Source organism: Crocuta crocuta, unplaced genomic scaffold (assembly GCF_008692635.1).
Source record: "Crocuta crocuta isolate KB4526 unplaced genomic scaffold, BGI_CrCroc_1.0 scaffold95, whole genome shotgun sequence".
Taxonomy (NCBI): domain Eukaryota; kingdom Metazoa; phylum Chordata; class Mammalia; order Carnivora; family Hyaenidae; genus Crocuta; species Crocuta crocuta.
The window spans coordinates 14772856-14790685 of NW_027530971.1; the positions used below are offsets into that span (position 1 = coordinate 14772856).

The 17830-nt window shown below is 43.0% G+C and overlaps 1 protein-coding gene across 1 annotated transcript in view; it reads right to left on the bottom strand.

Annotated features, from left to right (window-relative positions):
• TTLL11 (tubulin tyrosine ligase like 11) overlaps positions 1–17437 on the bottom strand; it is a 233162-nt gene extending 215725 nt beyond the window's left edge. The window contains 2 exon segments of the mRNA XM_077769746.1: positions 16917–17025; positions 17027–17437. Of these exon segments, the coding sequence (XP_077625872.1) occupies positions 16917–17025; positions 17027–17424 (507 nt within the window). The 5' untranslated portion in view covers positions 17425–17437.
• Between the last annotated feature and the right edge of the window lie 393 nt (positions 17438–17830).

Genomic DNA, 17830 nt, shown 5'->3' on the forward strand with positions numbered 1-17830 from the left:
CCCATTTGACAAATTAGATTATCAAAAGACTGTTGATCTAATAATATCTAAAATAGACTATGTTTCTAGATCAGATCTGCTAATATATTTGATGTATACTTGGTGAGTACTTTTTATTTTTTTTGGAAAAAACTCCAGTATTAATCCACTGGTTAAATCACATTGCACTTCAATCAACTGATGTTTGTTTACTGTGTCAAAATATTTCTGAATTTCAAGGTTAAATCCACAAGTATTTCATTATAATGCTGCGTAAATATTACTTAATAAGTAATATTCATTTATCATTAATAATCCATATGCTGTAACAAATTCATCATTGAGATGTAAATAATACATTGGCTAATTTAATAGTTTTTTCTTTGGGGAGGGGGCATCTTGTTATAATTCACACAAAAGGATGATATGGACCAGTAGCAGTCCTGGTTCAAGGGCAAGGATGGGTCTAATTGAGTCTTTAATGCCAGTGCTTTGAACAGGGCTTGGGCACAGTAGACATTCAACATACATTTGTTGAATAAACAATAGAGAACTCAAGGCCTCAGGATTTAAAATTATATACGTATGCTTTATTTCACTGTACTTGCTAGAAATACTCCTGCACATTCTAATGGGATAGTATCATATAAACTCTTGAACAACCCTCCTTAGTGACCAGCTGAAGCTTCTTAAACTATGACCCAGCAGGGACCATCTCCCCTCTCCCTTTGTTTCCCAGACACAGGGTACTTTTTCTGAGAAGTCTTAAGACTCATACGTTTTCACAGCTATCACATACCATTAAAGGAACATCTTTGCAACCTGCCTAGGGAGTCATAAAGTTTAGTAATTACTGGAAAAATGTCATAAATCCAATAAGAGGGCAAGGGTTTGTGTAAGTCGTTTCAAACAGAGCCCGAGATTCCTTAAGAAAGGACCAAGTACATAGGCTAAAGAAAGCTATGTTATCATGGAAAGTAAACCCAGCCAAAATCAAAGGCTTGCAGGGGCTTACAAACAGCTGGTTCTCTATTTCTGACTTGAGCTTTGCAATGCCAGAGACAGGATGAGTTCACTGCCTGGAATCCCTTTATGTCATTTCCCTTTAAAGAAACTACCTTTGAAGGTAGTCCAAAAACACAGCACTGGACCCATTACTGATTACACAGTTCAATTCAATTAGCATTTGCTGAATGCCTTCTCTGTGCCAGGCATTGAAGAACACAACAAGCGTAAGACAAGCTCCCTGGTACTGGATGTCTTCCAGTCTAGGGGAAGAGACAGACCGTCTCAGTTAACAGCCTTGGCCACCCAGCCCCATCCCGTCCTGGGTAGCACCGTCTCTCCAGAGATCGATGGCAGTGTCCTAATTTGCCTCCTCTGGAGTCCTGATCCATTCTCCAGAGTGATATTTTTCAGAAGACAAGTTTATCATCTTGGTCTGGCCCCTGACTGCCTACTGGCAAGGAAAGCATCAGATCAGAAGCTCCTATAATCAAGCCAGGCCCTCTGTGAGGCCACATCCTCGTGGGTGAACCAGAAGAAAACCTGCCTTTCCTTGGTGTTGCCTCAGGGAAGGGGAAGGAGCCTCCCCTTGGAATGCCCCACCATGACACATGCAAGTCTGGAGTCAGAATTCATACTACACCTATAACCTTCAAAGCCTAAGACCAGAAGTTTGGTTTTCAGTGTTCTACCTTAGTATAGAGCCCTCTAAGCCACTGGCACAAGATGAAAATCCTCGCTTTCAACTCAGGTCTCAGGGAATTATCAGAGATTAAAGTTCCAAGGAACATGAGCTCACTATCAAAAAAAGGTCTAGGGGCACCTGGGTAGCTCAGTCAGTTAAGCGTTCAACTCTTGATTTTTGGCTCAGGTCATAGTCTCACGATTCATGGGTTTGAGCCCCATGTTGGGCTTTGTGTTGACAGTGCAGAGCCTACTTGGGATTCTCTGTCTCCCTCACTCTCTTCCCTTCCCCTGCTCATGTTCTCTCTCTCTCAAAAAAAAAAAAAAAAAAGCCTAGAAACATCTGAATCACAATCCCAAAAGGAGAGAAGTGAAACAATGGGTAAGATACAATATTGAAAGAAAAAAGATGAGAATTTTCCAGAATTAATAACAGATAGCAAACCTCAGAGACAAGAGTCCCAACAAATCTCAAGTAGAATAAATAAAAAGAAATCCTCACCCAGAAAGTCATAATGACACAGAAGATATCTAAGATAAAGAGAAGCTTTTAAAAGCAGCCAGAAGGAAAAAGACACTTTACCAGCAAAAGAAAAATATCGCCTGGGAACTGACCTCTCAGTAGCAAAAACAGAAGTGAGTAAACAGAGGCATTTCCTCCGAGTGCTGAGATCACATAACTATCAACTCGGCATCATATGTGCAGTGACACTATCTTTAAGAATGAAGGCAAAATAAAGGTAATTTTGGACAAATAAAAACCGATAGAGGGTGCGTGCGTGGCTCAGTTAAGTGTCTGACTTTTGATTTCAGCCCCTGTCATGATCTCACAGTTCGTGAGATTGGCTGTGCCAGGATCTGTGCTAGGCATGAAGGCTACTTGGAATTCTCTCTCTCCCTCTTTGCCCCTACCCTGCTTGCTCATTGTGCATGCATGTTCTCTCTCTCTCTCTCAAAAAAAAAACAAAAAACAAAAAAAACCCAACCTGATAAAGCTTATTACAAATAGCCCATCACTTTAAAAACTGCTAAAACATTACTTCAAGGAGAATGAAGATGATCCCAGAAGGAAGGTCTTAATTGTAAAGTGGAATAATAAACAAAGCAAAAGGTAAACATGTGGGCCAATCTAAAATATACCAAGGCTTTGTAAAATAATAATAATAATAATAATAATGTCTAATTTGTAAAGTTCAAAAAAAAAAGAATAAAGTAAGAGAGAAATAAAATATTGGACAAGAAAAGCATATAAGTCAGGGGGGAAATACAACCAAAATGAAATATCCTAAGATCCTTGCGTTGTTAAGAGAAAAATAAAGATACTAAGTTTAAAGTTTGTGATATTATATACATATTAACTTTTCTAGGGTAACTACTAGAAGAATAAAAATAAGATGTATAACTTCCAGACTAGTACAGGGAGAAATGAGAAAAGGAAAAAATCAACTTAAAAATATATAAAATCCATAATCATAGAGGGAAACATTAACATAACTCTTCAAGTAATAAATGATCAGACAAAAATATCAGGGCTATAAAATTTGTATAATGCAATCCACAAGCTGATCTAATATGTATATGTAAAATATTGTATTCAATAACTAAAGGATACACATTTTTTTAAGTGGGCTCCATGCCCAGCATTGACCCCAAAGTGGGGCTTGAACACTTGATTCTGGTATCAAGATCTGAGCTGAGATCAAGAAGTGGATGCTTAACCAACTGAGCCACCCAGGTGCTCCCACATTATTTTCAAAAGCAAACAGAACATGACCATGTAATAAGCTATAAAGCAAAAAACTGGAAAACATAAAAAAGTAAGGAGAGAGCAAGAGGGAGAAAAGAAAGAATGTCCTTTAACCACAATGCTACTAAGATAGAAGTTAATAATAAAAAGATAAACAGAAATAATCTCATATGATTAGAAACTCTTTAAAAAATCACAAAGCTAAATAACTTATGGGCCAAAGAAAAAATCTTCATGAAAATATAGAACACACAGAACTAAAAGGTGATTTCTAAAAATGCTACATTGCAAAACAGTGGGTGCAGCTAAAGCAATGATGAGAGGCAACTTTGTAGCCTTTTGTTTGATTTTTTTCTTTTTTGTAAACTCTATACCCAATGTGGGGCTCAAACTCCCAATCCAAAAATCAAGAGTCACATGCTGTACTGACTGAGCCAAGAAGGTTCCCCAAGTCTGTAGTCTTGAATGTTATTAGAAAAGATGATAGGCTAAGTATCCACATGCTGTACTGAGTGAGCCAAGAAGGTTCCCCAAGTCTGTAGTCTTGAATGTTATTAGAAAAGATGATAGGCTAAGTATCCAACTTAATGTCAGAAATAAAACAACATAAGCCTCAAAAAGCATAGGAAAAGGAATCATACAGAGCAGAAAGCCATGAAATAGAAAACAAAGATACAGTGGAGACAATGAATAAACCAAAAGTTGCTTCTTTAGAAAAACTAATCAAATTGAGGTCTGTATCAAATACAAGTGACTAAGCAAGAGTACTTAGCCTAGACTGGGGTGAGTGGGGATTGGGGAGCAGGGGGTCAGGGAAGACTATGGGAAAGAGGAGTCATGAGCTGATCCTTGTAGGATGCATAAGAAAGGAAGAAAGGAAGGGAACATTCTAAGGAAGAGGGAAAACATGGACAAAAGTAATGTAGGAATAGCACAGCATGAAGGCTCAAGAGTACCACATGCAGTGCAGTATTAGTAGTAGATTAAGTTCAGGGCATGGAATATGTGAAGTAAGTCTAGAGAAGCTCAGGGCCCAAATATTAATAAAAAATATTCAACTGAGTCTTTACAACATACCCAGTATCATAGGCTAAATACATGATTATATCTTTTTATGCTGGCAACAAAAACTCCATGGTGTATGAATGTACTGTGCCCATTCTATAAATAAAGAAACTGAGGTTCTGGGTAAAATTCTCCCACTGTTACATACAGAGGTATTTCAAACCCATATCTATGTGGTTCCAAAGCCCATGCTACACTGCATCTCAGGTCATGGAAGCTTTCATATGGAGTCTTTATAAGGAGCCTGAACTTTATTCTTGAGGCAAATATTCAAATTTATCCCACAAAAAAAACAAAACTCATCCTTACAGTTACAGTTTGGAATGGCATGACAGCTGCCACTACCCTATGCCACCAGGACAGAGTCCATTTGGCACAGGTGTCCAAAAAGTCAACGTACCAGAAACAGGCAATATTGCAACGTGGAGTGAGCAACAGGTGGGCTGATTTGAGTTCCTGAAACATATTTATAATTACTACCTGGGAGGCACGGACTGTTCAATGATGAGAACTGGATAAGCATACGGCATTTTTCAACATCTTTATTGAAATATAATTCACATATCACACAATTCACCCATTTAAAGTATACAATTGAACAGTTTTTAGTGTAGTCATGGAGTTGCACAACCATTACCACAACCAAAATTAAGACATTTTCATCACCCCAGAGAGAAATCCTGTATAGCAGTCACTGCCAACTTCCCACCAAAAGGCTCCCTAGTCCCTAGGTAACCACGAACCTACTTTCTCCATGTAGATTTCTCTATTCTGAACAGTTCATCTAAATGAAATCACATAATGTGTGGTCTCTGTGACTGGCTTCCTTCATATAAGATGTTTTCAAGACTCATCCATGTTGTAGCATGTAATCAGTACATTCCTTTTCATGGCTGAATAATATTCCACTGTATGGTATACCACATTTTGTTTAGCCATCAGCTAATGCATCGTTTGTTTCCACTTCTTGCCTATTGTGAATAATGCTACTATGAACATTAGCATACATGTGCTTTAGTGAACATGTGTTCATTTTTCTCGGGTATGTACCTAGGAGTAAACTACTGGGATGTAGTAATTCCATGTTTAACATTTTGAGGACCTGCCAAACCAGTTTTCAAATGGCTGCATCATTTTACATTCCCACCGAGAGTGTACAACGCAGGGCTCGAACCCACGAACTGCGAGATCATGACCTGAGTCGGACGCTTAACTGACTGAGCCACCCAGGTGCCCCAATACACCCAACCCAAATGTTTTATTTCTGCAAAGTTTATGTTAAGAAAATAATATAAAATGTGGGGGGGGAAAGCACTCCGGAAAATTTTTTCACAGAGGAATCAATCTAAACATTGGATAACATGAAAATGAATATATAAATAAACTTCCTGAATGAGTTTTTTTGGACAATTAAGATGACCTCTCTGAAAGGTTTGTATAGCACAAGAAAATGTCTAAATTATAACGTGGGCATTAATGTTAACAAAATAAAATTATATCAGTTTTGTAAAACACTGACATTAATCATTATCAGATGAAGTGTTTGTTTGTTTGTTTGTTTGTTTTTAGAGAGAGAGATAAAGAGAGCACAAGCAGGGGAGGGGTACAGATGGAGAAAGAAAATCTTAAGCAGGTTCCACACTCAGCATGGAGCCCAGTGAAAACTTCGATCCCACGATCCTAGGATCATGACCTGAGCCAGAATCAAGAGTTGGATGCCCAATGGACTGAGCCACCCAGCGTCCCACATCAGCTAAATTTATGCTGAAGAGAGGATGGAATGAAATGCCTCAAAACAAAAATAGTCATTGCATCTCCACGATCAGATTATAAATTTTTTTTATTTTTTTTCCAAGATTTTAATATTTTTTAAAATGCTTTTTAAATAAAATTAATAGCCAGGCTCAAAGCCCAGGCCTGCACTGTATGATCTAAGTAATTAAGTAATTTCCAATGGTCTTCCTTATTTCTAGGGGGCCAGGAAATCATACTTATAGATTTTATTTAAATGTTTATTTATTTATTTTTGAGAAAGAGAGCACACGTACAAGTAGGGGAGGGGCCAGAGAGTGGGGGGAAACACAGAATCTAAAGCAGGCTCCAGGCTCTGAGCTGTCAGCACAGAACCCAACGTGGGGCTTGAACTCACAAACCGTAAGATCATGACCTGAGTGGAAGTTGGATGTTTAACTGACTGAGCCACCAAGGCGCCCCCATACTCTATTTAGATGGACAGGTGGTCAAGGGAACAAGACCCAGCCTGTGAGCCAGGAGACCTGGCGTCTAGGTCTAAGCTGTATGTCACTTAACACCTCTGAAGGGTGAGAGAGATGAAACACAGCCACACATACTTACTGTGTGGTGGCTCCAGCATGCAGGTTATACGTGTTATTAAACATAATTATTAAAATGGGACAAGCACCCTATGAGACAAGTCTGATGCGCCCTGTGCCACAACTAACAAGTGGTGGGGGTTCAAACCCAAATCTAACTCCATCCCAATTGACATCGGTCAAACAGAAACAATGAAGTCTACCTACCATACTCACTGCATAAAGTACAAGTCAACTTAGATAAATGTATGTAAAAGTTCCACATAAAACATCTACATTTACACTGAAATATAAAACCCTAAAGTTCTCCACACAGCCTGTCAATTCACTAGAAGTTGTTTTGTTTTAATATTTATTCATTTTTGAGAAACAGGGAGAGACAGAGCCTGATGCGGGGCTCAAACCCACAAACTGTGAGACCATGACCTGAGCCAAAGTCAGACGCTTAACGGACTGAGCCAATGAGGTGCCCTAGAAGTTTAATAGCACCTGAAGATAAAATTGTGTGTGTTTTGCCCCCATAAGCTAACAAGTCAATGACAATTAAGGACTGTTTTTAGTGAATAGGAAGGAAAATTTTTTAATCATAATTAGGCAGATTATGCAAAGCAAATGATTATCTATTAGATGTTTAATCAACAGGGGAAACACAACACATATGAGACAAAAAGTGACTATCCATGATATTCATAAACCAATAGGAAAAACATAAACATAAGCAAAATATAAACATAAACAACCCCAAAAATAAATGAACACTTAAGAACACATTTAGGCATTTCACAGATTAGGTAGTACAAATGACTAGTAAACATACAAAAAAACCCAGCCTCAGTGACAAGCATAGAAATGTAAATCAAAAAAACATGTTTTACCTGTCAGTTCTGCAAAGACTTAGAAGATTATTAGAGGGCAGTATTAGAGAGGAGATGAGAAGAGGGGAATTCTCAAACACTGCTGGTGGCAAATTGATGGTAACCATCCAAATACAATGTGCATCTACCCTTTGACCCCCCAATTCCTAGGAATTTATCCTACAGCAGTATTTGTACAAATAAACACTTAATGTCTGAACAGTGATATGTATTTTGCCTTTCTTTGTAACCGCAAGGAAAAATGTGGAAACAATATCCATCAATAAATTCTATGACAGTACATCCATACAGTCAACCGTTAGACTATTATTAACATGATGAAATGAACCTATACTTACTAACAGAGAAAGATATCCATGCTAAAAAAGCAATTGCCAAATACTATACATATTGTGTAACTGTAGCATTTAAAATGAAATAAAATTGTTTATATTTATATACTATATATGTATCGCTTGCATTTCTACACGTGATTAATATCGTGGTCATTAGCACTGCTTATCCAGATATTCTGATTATCGTCTTTATACCCTCATGGCAGGACCACACTTCCCAAGCCCTGTGAAGCTAGCCATGCCATGTAATGCTTTGTGGATGAAATGTAAGCACAGTCACTTCTGGGTAGAAGTCTTAAAAAGCAGTGCACAATTTGCACCTTCCCTTCCCCTCAGTGACTCAATGAAGCAGATGCTGAGCTAGAAGCATGGGTCTCTGAATAACAACATGATGAGAGCCCATCCCTTCCTTCCCACAAACCTTCCCTCCTTCCCTCCTTCCCTCCCAACCCACACCGAATCCCTGAGTATGAGCAAGAAATAAACTTTTGTTGGTATTAAGCCACTGATATTTTGTGGTTGCTTGTTACCACAGTACAATTCACTTGTCCTGAGACCTTCAGGAATAAGAAAAAAAAATCTGGAAAGACGGGCAAACCAAACTCTGACAGTGGTGTTGCCTCTTAAGGAGAAGAGTTAGAAGGGAAGGGGGATAGGGTAGGAAGTGGGGGTTAGGAGGTTTTATTTTATATACTTGGGAACTGTATACATTTTTATAAGCACATATTACTTTTGAAACCTGTACAAATGTATTTGTAAATAGTCTAAGAGGTCCAGAAAATTTCCCACTGTTGCTTTTTTAGATTCCAGTAAACCACAGTTCTGACATAAAGAGAAATAAAATCTCCCCAGGAGCATAAAGAACAAAACAGGAACACTGTCCTTCCTAAGAGTTCTAGGCAGATGGACAGAAGGACTTCTCAGAAAAGTAACGTTCTACCGAACAGGGATGACAGTCACAGGAGAAACACTGCTCTATTCTTCCAGCTCCATTAAGGATGAGGTTTTATGATGACACAGAAGCAGATGGGGATAGAGAAAGAGTCGTCAGAATTTGCCTGCTAGGACTTACAAAGGCATTTATAAAAATTACTAGATAATGGTTCAAACACACCCAGGGAAACAAACATGAACACAAATGGCAGCCAAGGCAGCTGTTACAGCAAGGCACGACTTGATGTGATGTGAAAGGAGAGACATCAGTCCATCTGGAATAGAGAAACGGTGATTGTTCTCTCCAGCAAAACAATAATCTTTGCAGAGGGATCTCGGGGACACAACTTGGCTCCAGTGGAACAGCCACAAGAAGGGAGGAGCTCAAAACTAATTAAAGGACACCAAGGTTATTGGCCTGTTCACACCACCAAGTGTCTGTCATAAATTGTAATTAACATGTCATGGAAATTCATTGGAGGGAAAGTCAAACAGGCATTCCTGCTGTAAACACGGGCACTTTAAAGATTTTCTGATTTAATCCTCATGACAACCCTACCAAGTATTTTACGATCATTCTTAAAGATGAGGAATCTTGGGCTCAGAGAGGTAAAGCAAGTTGTCCAGGGTCACAGAGCCCAAGATTCAAACCCCTGTCTGGCTATAGTCTTTCCAGGGTCAATAGGGACGGCTATAGAGTAGTAAAGAGTAGGGATGACAGGGAAAGGTAAAGAAATCGGCCCAGGAAACCCTCATCTCTTCCTCGCAGCTAACGGGTATATTCACTACACTATCTGGGAACTCAAATAGCTAACATAAGCTTCCTGTGGTGATGTATTTAACAATTAATACGCCAAAGTAGACACCAGGTTCAGAATGGAGGCTTCAAATTTTTCAATCAAATTCACAAAACCTTAAAAGTACAACTGATTTAAAAAGAACTTTAAGTCTGTGTTATTTTAAAATTTTTAAACCTAAACTACATCACCTTGACATTCATTTAAAATGTAACTGTTGGGGCACCTGGGTGGCTCAGTCGGTTAAGTGTCACACGGAGCCTATTTGGGATTCCTCTCCCTATCTCTCTCAAAATGAATAAATTTAAAAAAAAAAAAGCATAAAAAAATGTAACTGTCCCATATCCCTCAAGAGCTTTGTATGTTTTTGCTATTTGCTGTATCCCAAGAGCCCAAATATAGTCTGTCACAGAGCAGGTCTCAAAATATTTATGACATGATTCAAATGAGCTGGTCACATATGTTCTGGTTAAGCTGTAACCTATATATGCAGATTAAATTCTGTAATAGTTTTTTCCTAGTTTGTTTTGTTTTTGTTTTAAGTAAATCAGGACATGCTTGGGTGGCTCAGTCAGTTAAGCATACGACTTCGGCTCATTATCTCACTGTCCCTGAATTCGAGCCCCGCATCAGGCTCTACGCTGATCGCAAAGAGCCTGAAGCCTGCTTCGGATTCTGTATCTCCCTCTGTCTCTCTGCCCCTCCTCCACTGATGCTCTGTCTCTCTCTGTCTCTCAAAAATGAATATACATTTTTAAAAAAAACTTTGTAAGTAGATCAAACAACCAACATCTGTAATTGCTTAAAGGGAGAGAAATAGCTCACATGTACCCAATATTGACAGGTGTGTCAAACACTGGATTAAGGCAATTTACATACATTCTCTTATTTAACCTCACAAAAATTCTGCAAGGTAAGTATCACTTGCCCATTGGTACAGTTCAAGAAATTGAGGCTCAGATTCTATATTTAGTACACAATTTGGGTCACACAAGTCACTGGTAGCCAAGATTTTGAATCCAAAGTCCATGCTAGCTCATTCCAGGACACACTTCCCTTCGAGAGAAGGCACATAAAGAGTGCGCAGTTACTATAACAATATGTCCTTGTCAAAGAATAGATTTAAAAGAAAAAGAAAATGTATGATTGCATTTTTGCATTCAACGTCTGCTGATGCAAAACCAGAATCCAGAATGCTACCAAAACTGAGGCTATTTATAAAGGAGTATATTTACATAACACGGGAAACAGCTCCAACAATTACTGCCCCCAAAAAACAAAATTTTAGTTTGTATTAGCTCTAGAACTTGCATGTGAGCCCCGGGAATTTGTAGTCATTCAAAGGACTAGTTAAGGTGTTCGTGTGGATTCATGAAGCTATTACACACCATGTTGTTCCCACAACAGTGGTAGTGAATTGTGCTTTTCATGGTAGGACAAATTCAACTGGCAAAGGGAGAATTCTGGTGGGTTAGGCATTACAATAGCATGTTTGTTGAAAGGAGAGCATTTGATGGAGGAGGATATAAACTGTTCTGAAATATCATGCTGTTTTCAAAAACTGGAACATAAATTGCAATGGCTATCACTGAAACAGGAAAGGGAGGTAAGATTAAACTATATGCTTTTTCATTTTATACCATACCTTGTTCCAGAAGGAATGAGATCCAGCAATTCAGACAGCAGGATCACATTCCATAGAGGAGCAAGGCAACTCAGCTAGTCAAATGGCACCCAAATCGCTTCTTCTCTGTGGGCAGCAGCAAGATAGGATTTGGAAGGTGCAGGCACCAAATGTTCCCTCTGCCAGGTAGGAAATATTTCAGTGTGTTTTATTTTAAGTCCCATTTGCAACAGCACTCTCCCGGTTCTGAGCAACTCCACTGTCGTTTGAGAGCTATGAGTCAGACAAATGGGAGCGTTACGAAGTGGAGAATCATAAAACACACCGACAAGTGTGTTGGGGAACAAGACAGACTACTGTATGAACCCTTACTCTCCCTCTTACTTTCTGTGCTCACCTCAATTTCTTCAATCCTTATCTGGGACTACTAATAATAGAGTAACTCCTGGTGGCGTGTGTTTTAGCAAAGGATTAGCTAAGAAGACAGTATAGGATTGTACACCGGCTACGAGCACAGGCCCTGGATGGCTCTGCCACTGTTACCTGTGTGGCCTTGGGCTAGCCCTATACAAACCTCTCCCTGAGCCTCAACTTCCTCATCTGTAATCTGGGAATGATAATAGGATCTACTTCAGAGAATTGTCATGAAGATTAAATAAAATAATCCATAGTAAGTGTCTAATATTTCATGAACATAAAGCATGTAGCACAATGCCTAGCACATAACAGGTATTTAATAAACAGTAACTGATGTTATATGCTATCAATAGGACAACATAAGTATATATATCCTAAAGAAAGGCTGGATAAACTTCAGAAAACAGCACATGATTTGGAGTCTCTGAAATAAAGAACTCACACTGTAATAGATTGTGGGACAGGGGATTATCAACAAAGGTCATTCCATCAAATCTGAGTACCCTCACTCACGCCAGCTAGTTGGTGTCCATGGCACCACTGTGCACATATCCACAACCTGCATCTCCAGGGAGGGCAGCTCATGACAATAGTGGCATCTATTCTCCTTGGTGTATTTTCCCTAAGGTTTCTTTAATGATGGTGTCAAAACCACAAAAGAACACACAGGGGCTGGGAAGAAAGGCTCACACGATTGAAAGAGGACCACACGATTCCATAAATATTTATTAAGCACCTACTGGGAGCCAAGAACCATCCCTCTCTTTCATGTGGGCAACTTCAATAGTGACTCCATAAACCTAATTTTGCTACTCGAAAATAAACTTTAGCCTTACCTATAAGTTTACAGAGCCAACATTTGTGAATTTTCCTTTGAGAGGCAAATTCAACATTGCGGACACAGTTGCATTAGACCTGACCAGAGTGGATATAACTGAAAACAGAATCATCAGGGACTTGGCGTGGTTCCCCTGGGGCTGAGAGAGTGGGCAAGAGGAGCAGAGTCTATATATGGCAAGATTCTGAAATCAGATTCAGGCAGAAGCTCAAGTTTCCTGGCCTGGCCTCCAACGCCCTCCACGATCTGGCTCCTTCATCTCTCCCCACTCTCCCACATGCTCCCTAAGCTGCCATCATCCACTCTGCAGACAAAACCTGACCCACCCTCCCTGCCTTGTTCCTCTTCTGTGTGGAATGGCCAGTGCCCATTCAACTCCCAGACTGGACTGCCATTGTGTGCCTGTCTGTCCCTCACGCCGGGAGCTGCTGGAGGGCAAGGAGGGAATCCCATTCACGTCTATATGTCTAACTCCAACCCCAGGTCTGCAGACAGAGACCCAGGAGGAAACAGCAAGAGCCCAGAACGAAGGCTGGTTTCAAATGGAATCCCTGTTTCAAGTACTAGCTTTGCCACTTACTAGCCATATGACCTTGGATGAGTTAACCTCTATATACTTCAGTTTCCTCTTCTGTAAGATGGAGACAATGAGGCACTTCATTGGGTCATTGGGAAAATCAAATCACTGTAGCTACATAAAGCCCTTGGAAGAGTGCTTGGCACAGGGTGAGAGTTATGTAAGGCTTCATCATAGCTGTTGATGTTCATTGATATCCTTGTTGTTAAATGTATGTGTGATAAAAATAAAAAGTAAAGGGAGAAGGAAGACTGTGTCCTGTAGCCAAGCAAACGTCGAATTCATATGCTGGCTCAGCGCTGCCCTGCTAAATGGACGGTCTGGTGGAGCCCCCTCACTATGCACTCTCAAAGGAACCACTAAGCTTTCACCCTGGCTGGTGTTCACCACCTCATTTCTTCCCTGGGCTCCCCGCCCACCCCTGCCAAAGCCGGCCAGCCGGGCACTCTCAAATCCTGCGGCCACAGCACAGCATGACATACAAAGGACACCAATCAATGCCTTATCTCCCAGCCCTGGTCCTCGAACATCAGTGCTGGGCATTACAGATGATCTTCTCCAATATCACCCCTGAAACATATGTGGAAACTGAGGCCCGGAGAGGTTGTGTCTACGCTTTGTTAGTGACTTCTTTATACGTGTTACTTTTTCATGCAGTCGATTTCATAGCAGGTACTAACAATACTATGATCAGAGGTGCCTGGGTGGCTCAGTTGGTTAAGCATCCGACTCTGGCTCAGGTCATGATCTCACGGTTCGTGGGTTCGAGCCCCGCGTCGGGCTCTGTGCTGACAGGCAGCTCAGAGCCTGGAGCCTGCTTTAGATTCTGTGTCTCCCTCTCTCTGACCCTCCCCCCCTTTCAAAAAGAAATAAACATTAACAATACTATGATCATAGTTTAAAGCTGGAAGGGACTGAAAGTTTACCTACTCCCATACTTTTCAAACTCCACATTCTAGGGTGTCAAGATGAAATGTGAGCTCTGTGGCAAATATTTCATTCATTCATTTGGCAAATCTTCATTGAATACCTATGATGTACCACAGGTCAAACACCACTCCTGTCCTCAGCACCTCACAGACTCATGGGAAGAGTGGTATCAATAATCACACATCTACTAGGAAAATCCTATTGTTGTGACAGTTTGTTTTAAAATATACCAGGAGTATCTCCACTTACATGCCAATATGCTTTCTGAGTGAGAGGAAGAAGGCAAGGTTGGGGTGGTGGGGGCAGTTACAGGTAATGCCTGGAAACTGCCTGTCCGTCCACTGCATTTGCCAGCACAAGGGCCACATGTAGACTAACATTACCATTGTGTCAGAGAGCCTGGGAACCACTGAACTGGTCCAAACAACCCCCATTGATAGACAGGCAAACTAAGAGGCTTAAAGAGTTTTCATTCACTTGTCAAACTACCATAGTCGATAACTGGAAGAATGTTAAAATCTTGTAGCGGCTCACACAGCCTTCCAAAACACAAGTGCACATCCCACAGCAAGGCCCATGGTCTGACCCCCGCTCCTTTCTCCAGCCTCACCGCACCGCCATCCTGCCGCCCACTCATCTCCAGCCATACTGAACTACATGCAAAGCCCCACATGTGCCTCTGCTGTGCCCATACTATGCCCTCTGGCAGAGATTCAAAGCTGATGGCCCTAAATAACTCCTACTCCTTTTCAGCACTCAGAACTCAGCGCCCATCTCTCTCCTCCCAGAGCACCTACACCTGAACACAGGGACAGGGAAACACTCATCACACAGTGTATTCATCCATTCAACAAAGATTTATTGAACACCTTCTATGTGCCAAGCACCTGAGGATACGGCAGTAAATAAAACAAAGCCCCTGCCCTCACGGGGCTTACATTCTAATGAGGGAAAATGGAACATAATGTCAGGTAGAGTTTAGTGCTATTTGATAAAAGAAAGAAGAGCAAGGTTGGTGGAGGAATGGATCACGGGGGAAGGCTTCTCTGGGGAGGAAGCATTTGCTCAGAGATCAAAAGTGACAGCAAGACATGCAAATAACTGGGAAAAGAGCATTCCAGGAAGCAGCAGCAGAGACCCTATAAGCACTTCAGTGATTTCTTTTGTGTTTTTTTCCCCTACTGAACTATAAGTCCTTGAGGGCAAGGGGTACATCTTAAGCATCTTTGATTTCCAGGGTCAGCATCCATATGGACTGAGTACACGAACCTGGCATAAATGCCTGCTGGTTTCTGGGTCCCTCTGGCTCCATCTCTCAGGATCTAGGCAGCTTCATGTCTCTCTCTGCCACAGGCCTAAGCCAAGCACGGGCTCTCCTTGGCCCAGTCGGCCTTGCCTGGTTCTGAGGCCTGGTTTAGTCCCTGGAGTCTCTCTTTATTAGGACCATGGCACTAACAAGTTCTCCGATTTTATCTTGTTCTGGCCCTCACAACTCTGACCCAGACCTGGGACTCTGTCCAGAACTGGGAGCCTCCCTCCAGGTTTCCGAGGCATGGAAGTCCTCCCCTGAACCCCAAGCCCAAGCCTGGGAACCCTGACACCTGGAGTCAGACTTCCCCAGTGGCTAACCCCTACCTGGACGTCTGCCCCGCCTGATTCTTATCTTCCCTCCAAGCCACATGTCCCCTTCCTGTTGGGCCATCAACCCTCTGATCCCATCGGTCCTTTCTGTGGCCATCTCCAACTTCATTAAACCATTCCTGAATGTCTGCCGTAGCCAAAGCACAGAGCTAAGCACCTGAGTCTTCCTGTCACCTGCTACAGATTCCTGTTCCACCAGCAGACCATTTGGGTCTAAGTCTCCAGGCTTGACTACCCTAAATCACAATCCCAATACTCCCGAAATCCTGTTAAAAAGCCTTAGAAGCTGAAAATAAAGTCGAATGGCTTTATCCACTCAGGCAACTGCAACAGACACCCCTCGGTGTCTTCGGTGCTTCATTCCAGCCCCCACTAGGTCTAAACTGGGCTCGGGGAGGAATAATCCATTCCTTCATCCACCCTTTCAGCCACCACTTGTCACATGCTACAGCCACACGCCAGGCCCTAGAATATAAAATACAGTTCCTGCGCTGATGATGACGGTGGTGGCGACAGTGATGGGGAAAGAGAGAGGAGACAGTGGTAAGATTAGTTACCATTTATTGCACACTTGTGCTACGCTACAATAAGCAGTGAGTCTTCTAATACTAAAGAAACTAAGAGGCAGTTGTTATTAGCTTCACTTTACAGAGAAGGAACTAGGCTTAAGAGGTGAAGCGACTTGCTCAAAGTCACACAGCTAAGTAGCAGGGTGTGGTGAGACCCTAAGTCTCTCTGTCTCCAAAGTACAAACTGTTCAACTGCCACACAGTAAGTGCTGAACAAAGATGAAGTGCTAAATGAAGAAGCGAAAGACAGTCCCTGGCCCCCGAGGACTCAAAGCTGGTGGAGGAGACAGACACAGAAGTAGGCTAAGATCTACAACGCAGAATAGTGCTGACAGCTAGAAACCAGAGCTGTAGGGGAGCCACGGGAAGGAGTGGCTAACTTGACCCGGAGCGGGCTGGAAGCCTTCTGGAGGAAGTGACTTTGGGGCTAGGCTTTGAAGGATGAGCACTTGGAGCCTGGCGCTGGGCGGGAGCTCAGCCCTCAGCCCTGGCCTGGGCCGCGCCGGGTCCTCCGAGGTCGAAATGTCCACCCTCCCGCCGTGCCCACGCGGCCGGGCCAGGCCTCACCTCCTTCCACTTGAGCTGGCGGATGCTGATCTTCAAGGCGTCCAGGGAGGTCCTGGCCTTGGAGCTGTCCACGGTGACGGGCCGCTGGGAGTGGTGCTCATCCGTCCCNTTCCGGCTCCCCGGCCGCGCCCGAGTCCACGAGGACCTGCTCTGCTGCCGCCGCCGCCTGCGCTTTGGTCATGGCCACCGCCTCCGCCTCCCACCGGGCCGCCAGCTCCCTCTCTGAGCTGCCCCGCTGCATGGCGCTCAGGGCCGGTGCCAGCGCCAGTGCCACCGCCGCCGCCACCGCTCCGCCGCTCCGGCCCGCGACCAACCTGCCGCCGCTGCAGCCGCTGCCACGCGCTCCCCGCCCGAGCTCGTTGCCATGATCGCTCAGGCTTCGGTTGACAAGGGCAGTCGCCGCCTCGGGACGGGGCCCGGGAAGGGACAATCGCCGCTCCAGCCCCAGCGACCTCATAGGCGACGGCGCGCACGTGACCAGGCCTGTCACAGAGGCCGCGGCGGCCATCTTGGAAGAGGGCGGAAAGCCTCCAGAGCCCGCCGGCAGAGAGGACGCAGGCTTTCTGAGGGTGCAGAACTTGGAGAAGCGCAAGGTGAGATGGAGCGTGCGAAGGTGTTGCGCACTTGTGGGGCTCCTGAGCCTGGCAGCTGCGGAAGACAGACGAAAATCTCAAACTAGGGGCCCGCTTTCCTCTCCCCCCGCCTCCCCCAACCCGTACACGATCGCTGGGATAACTCCTGTCGGGAGGGGCAGGCAGAACCTCACCCATTGGAGGGAACTGCACCATCGGGAATCATCTCTGTGTGATGATGGACAGGACGAGTCCAAGCCCTGGGGGAATAGCTGTCCGCTTAAAGAAACACCTTGCTGGTCCTGGGTGAGCCCCAGACTGAGAAGAGAGACACCTTTCCCT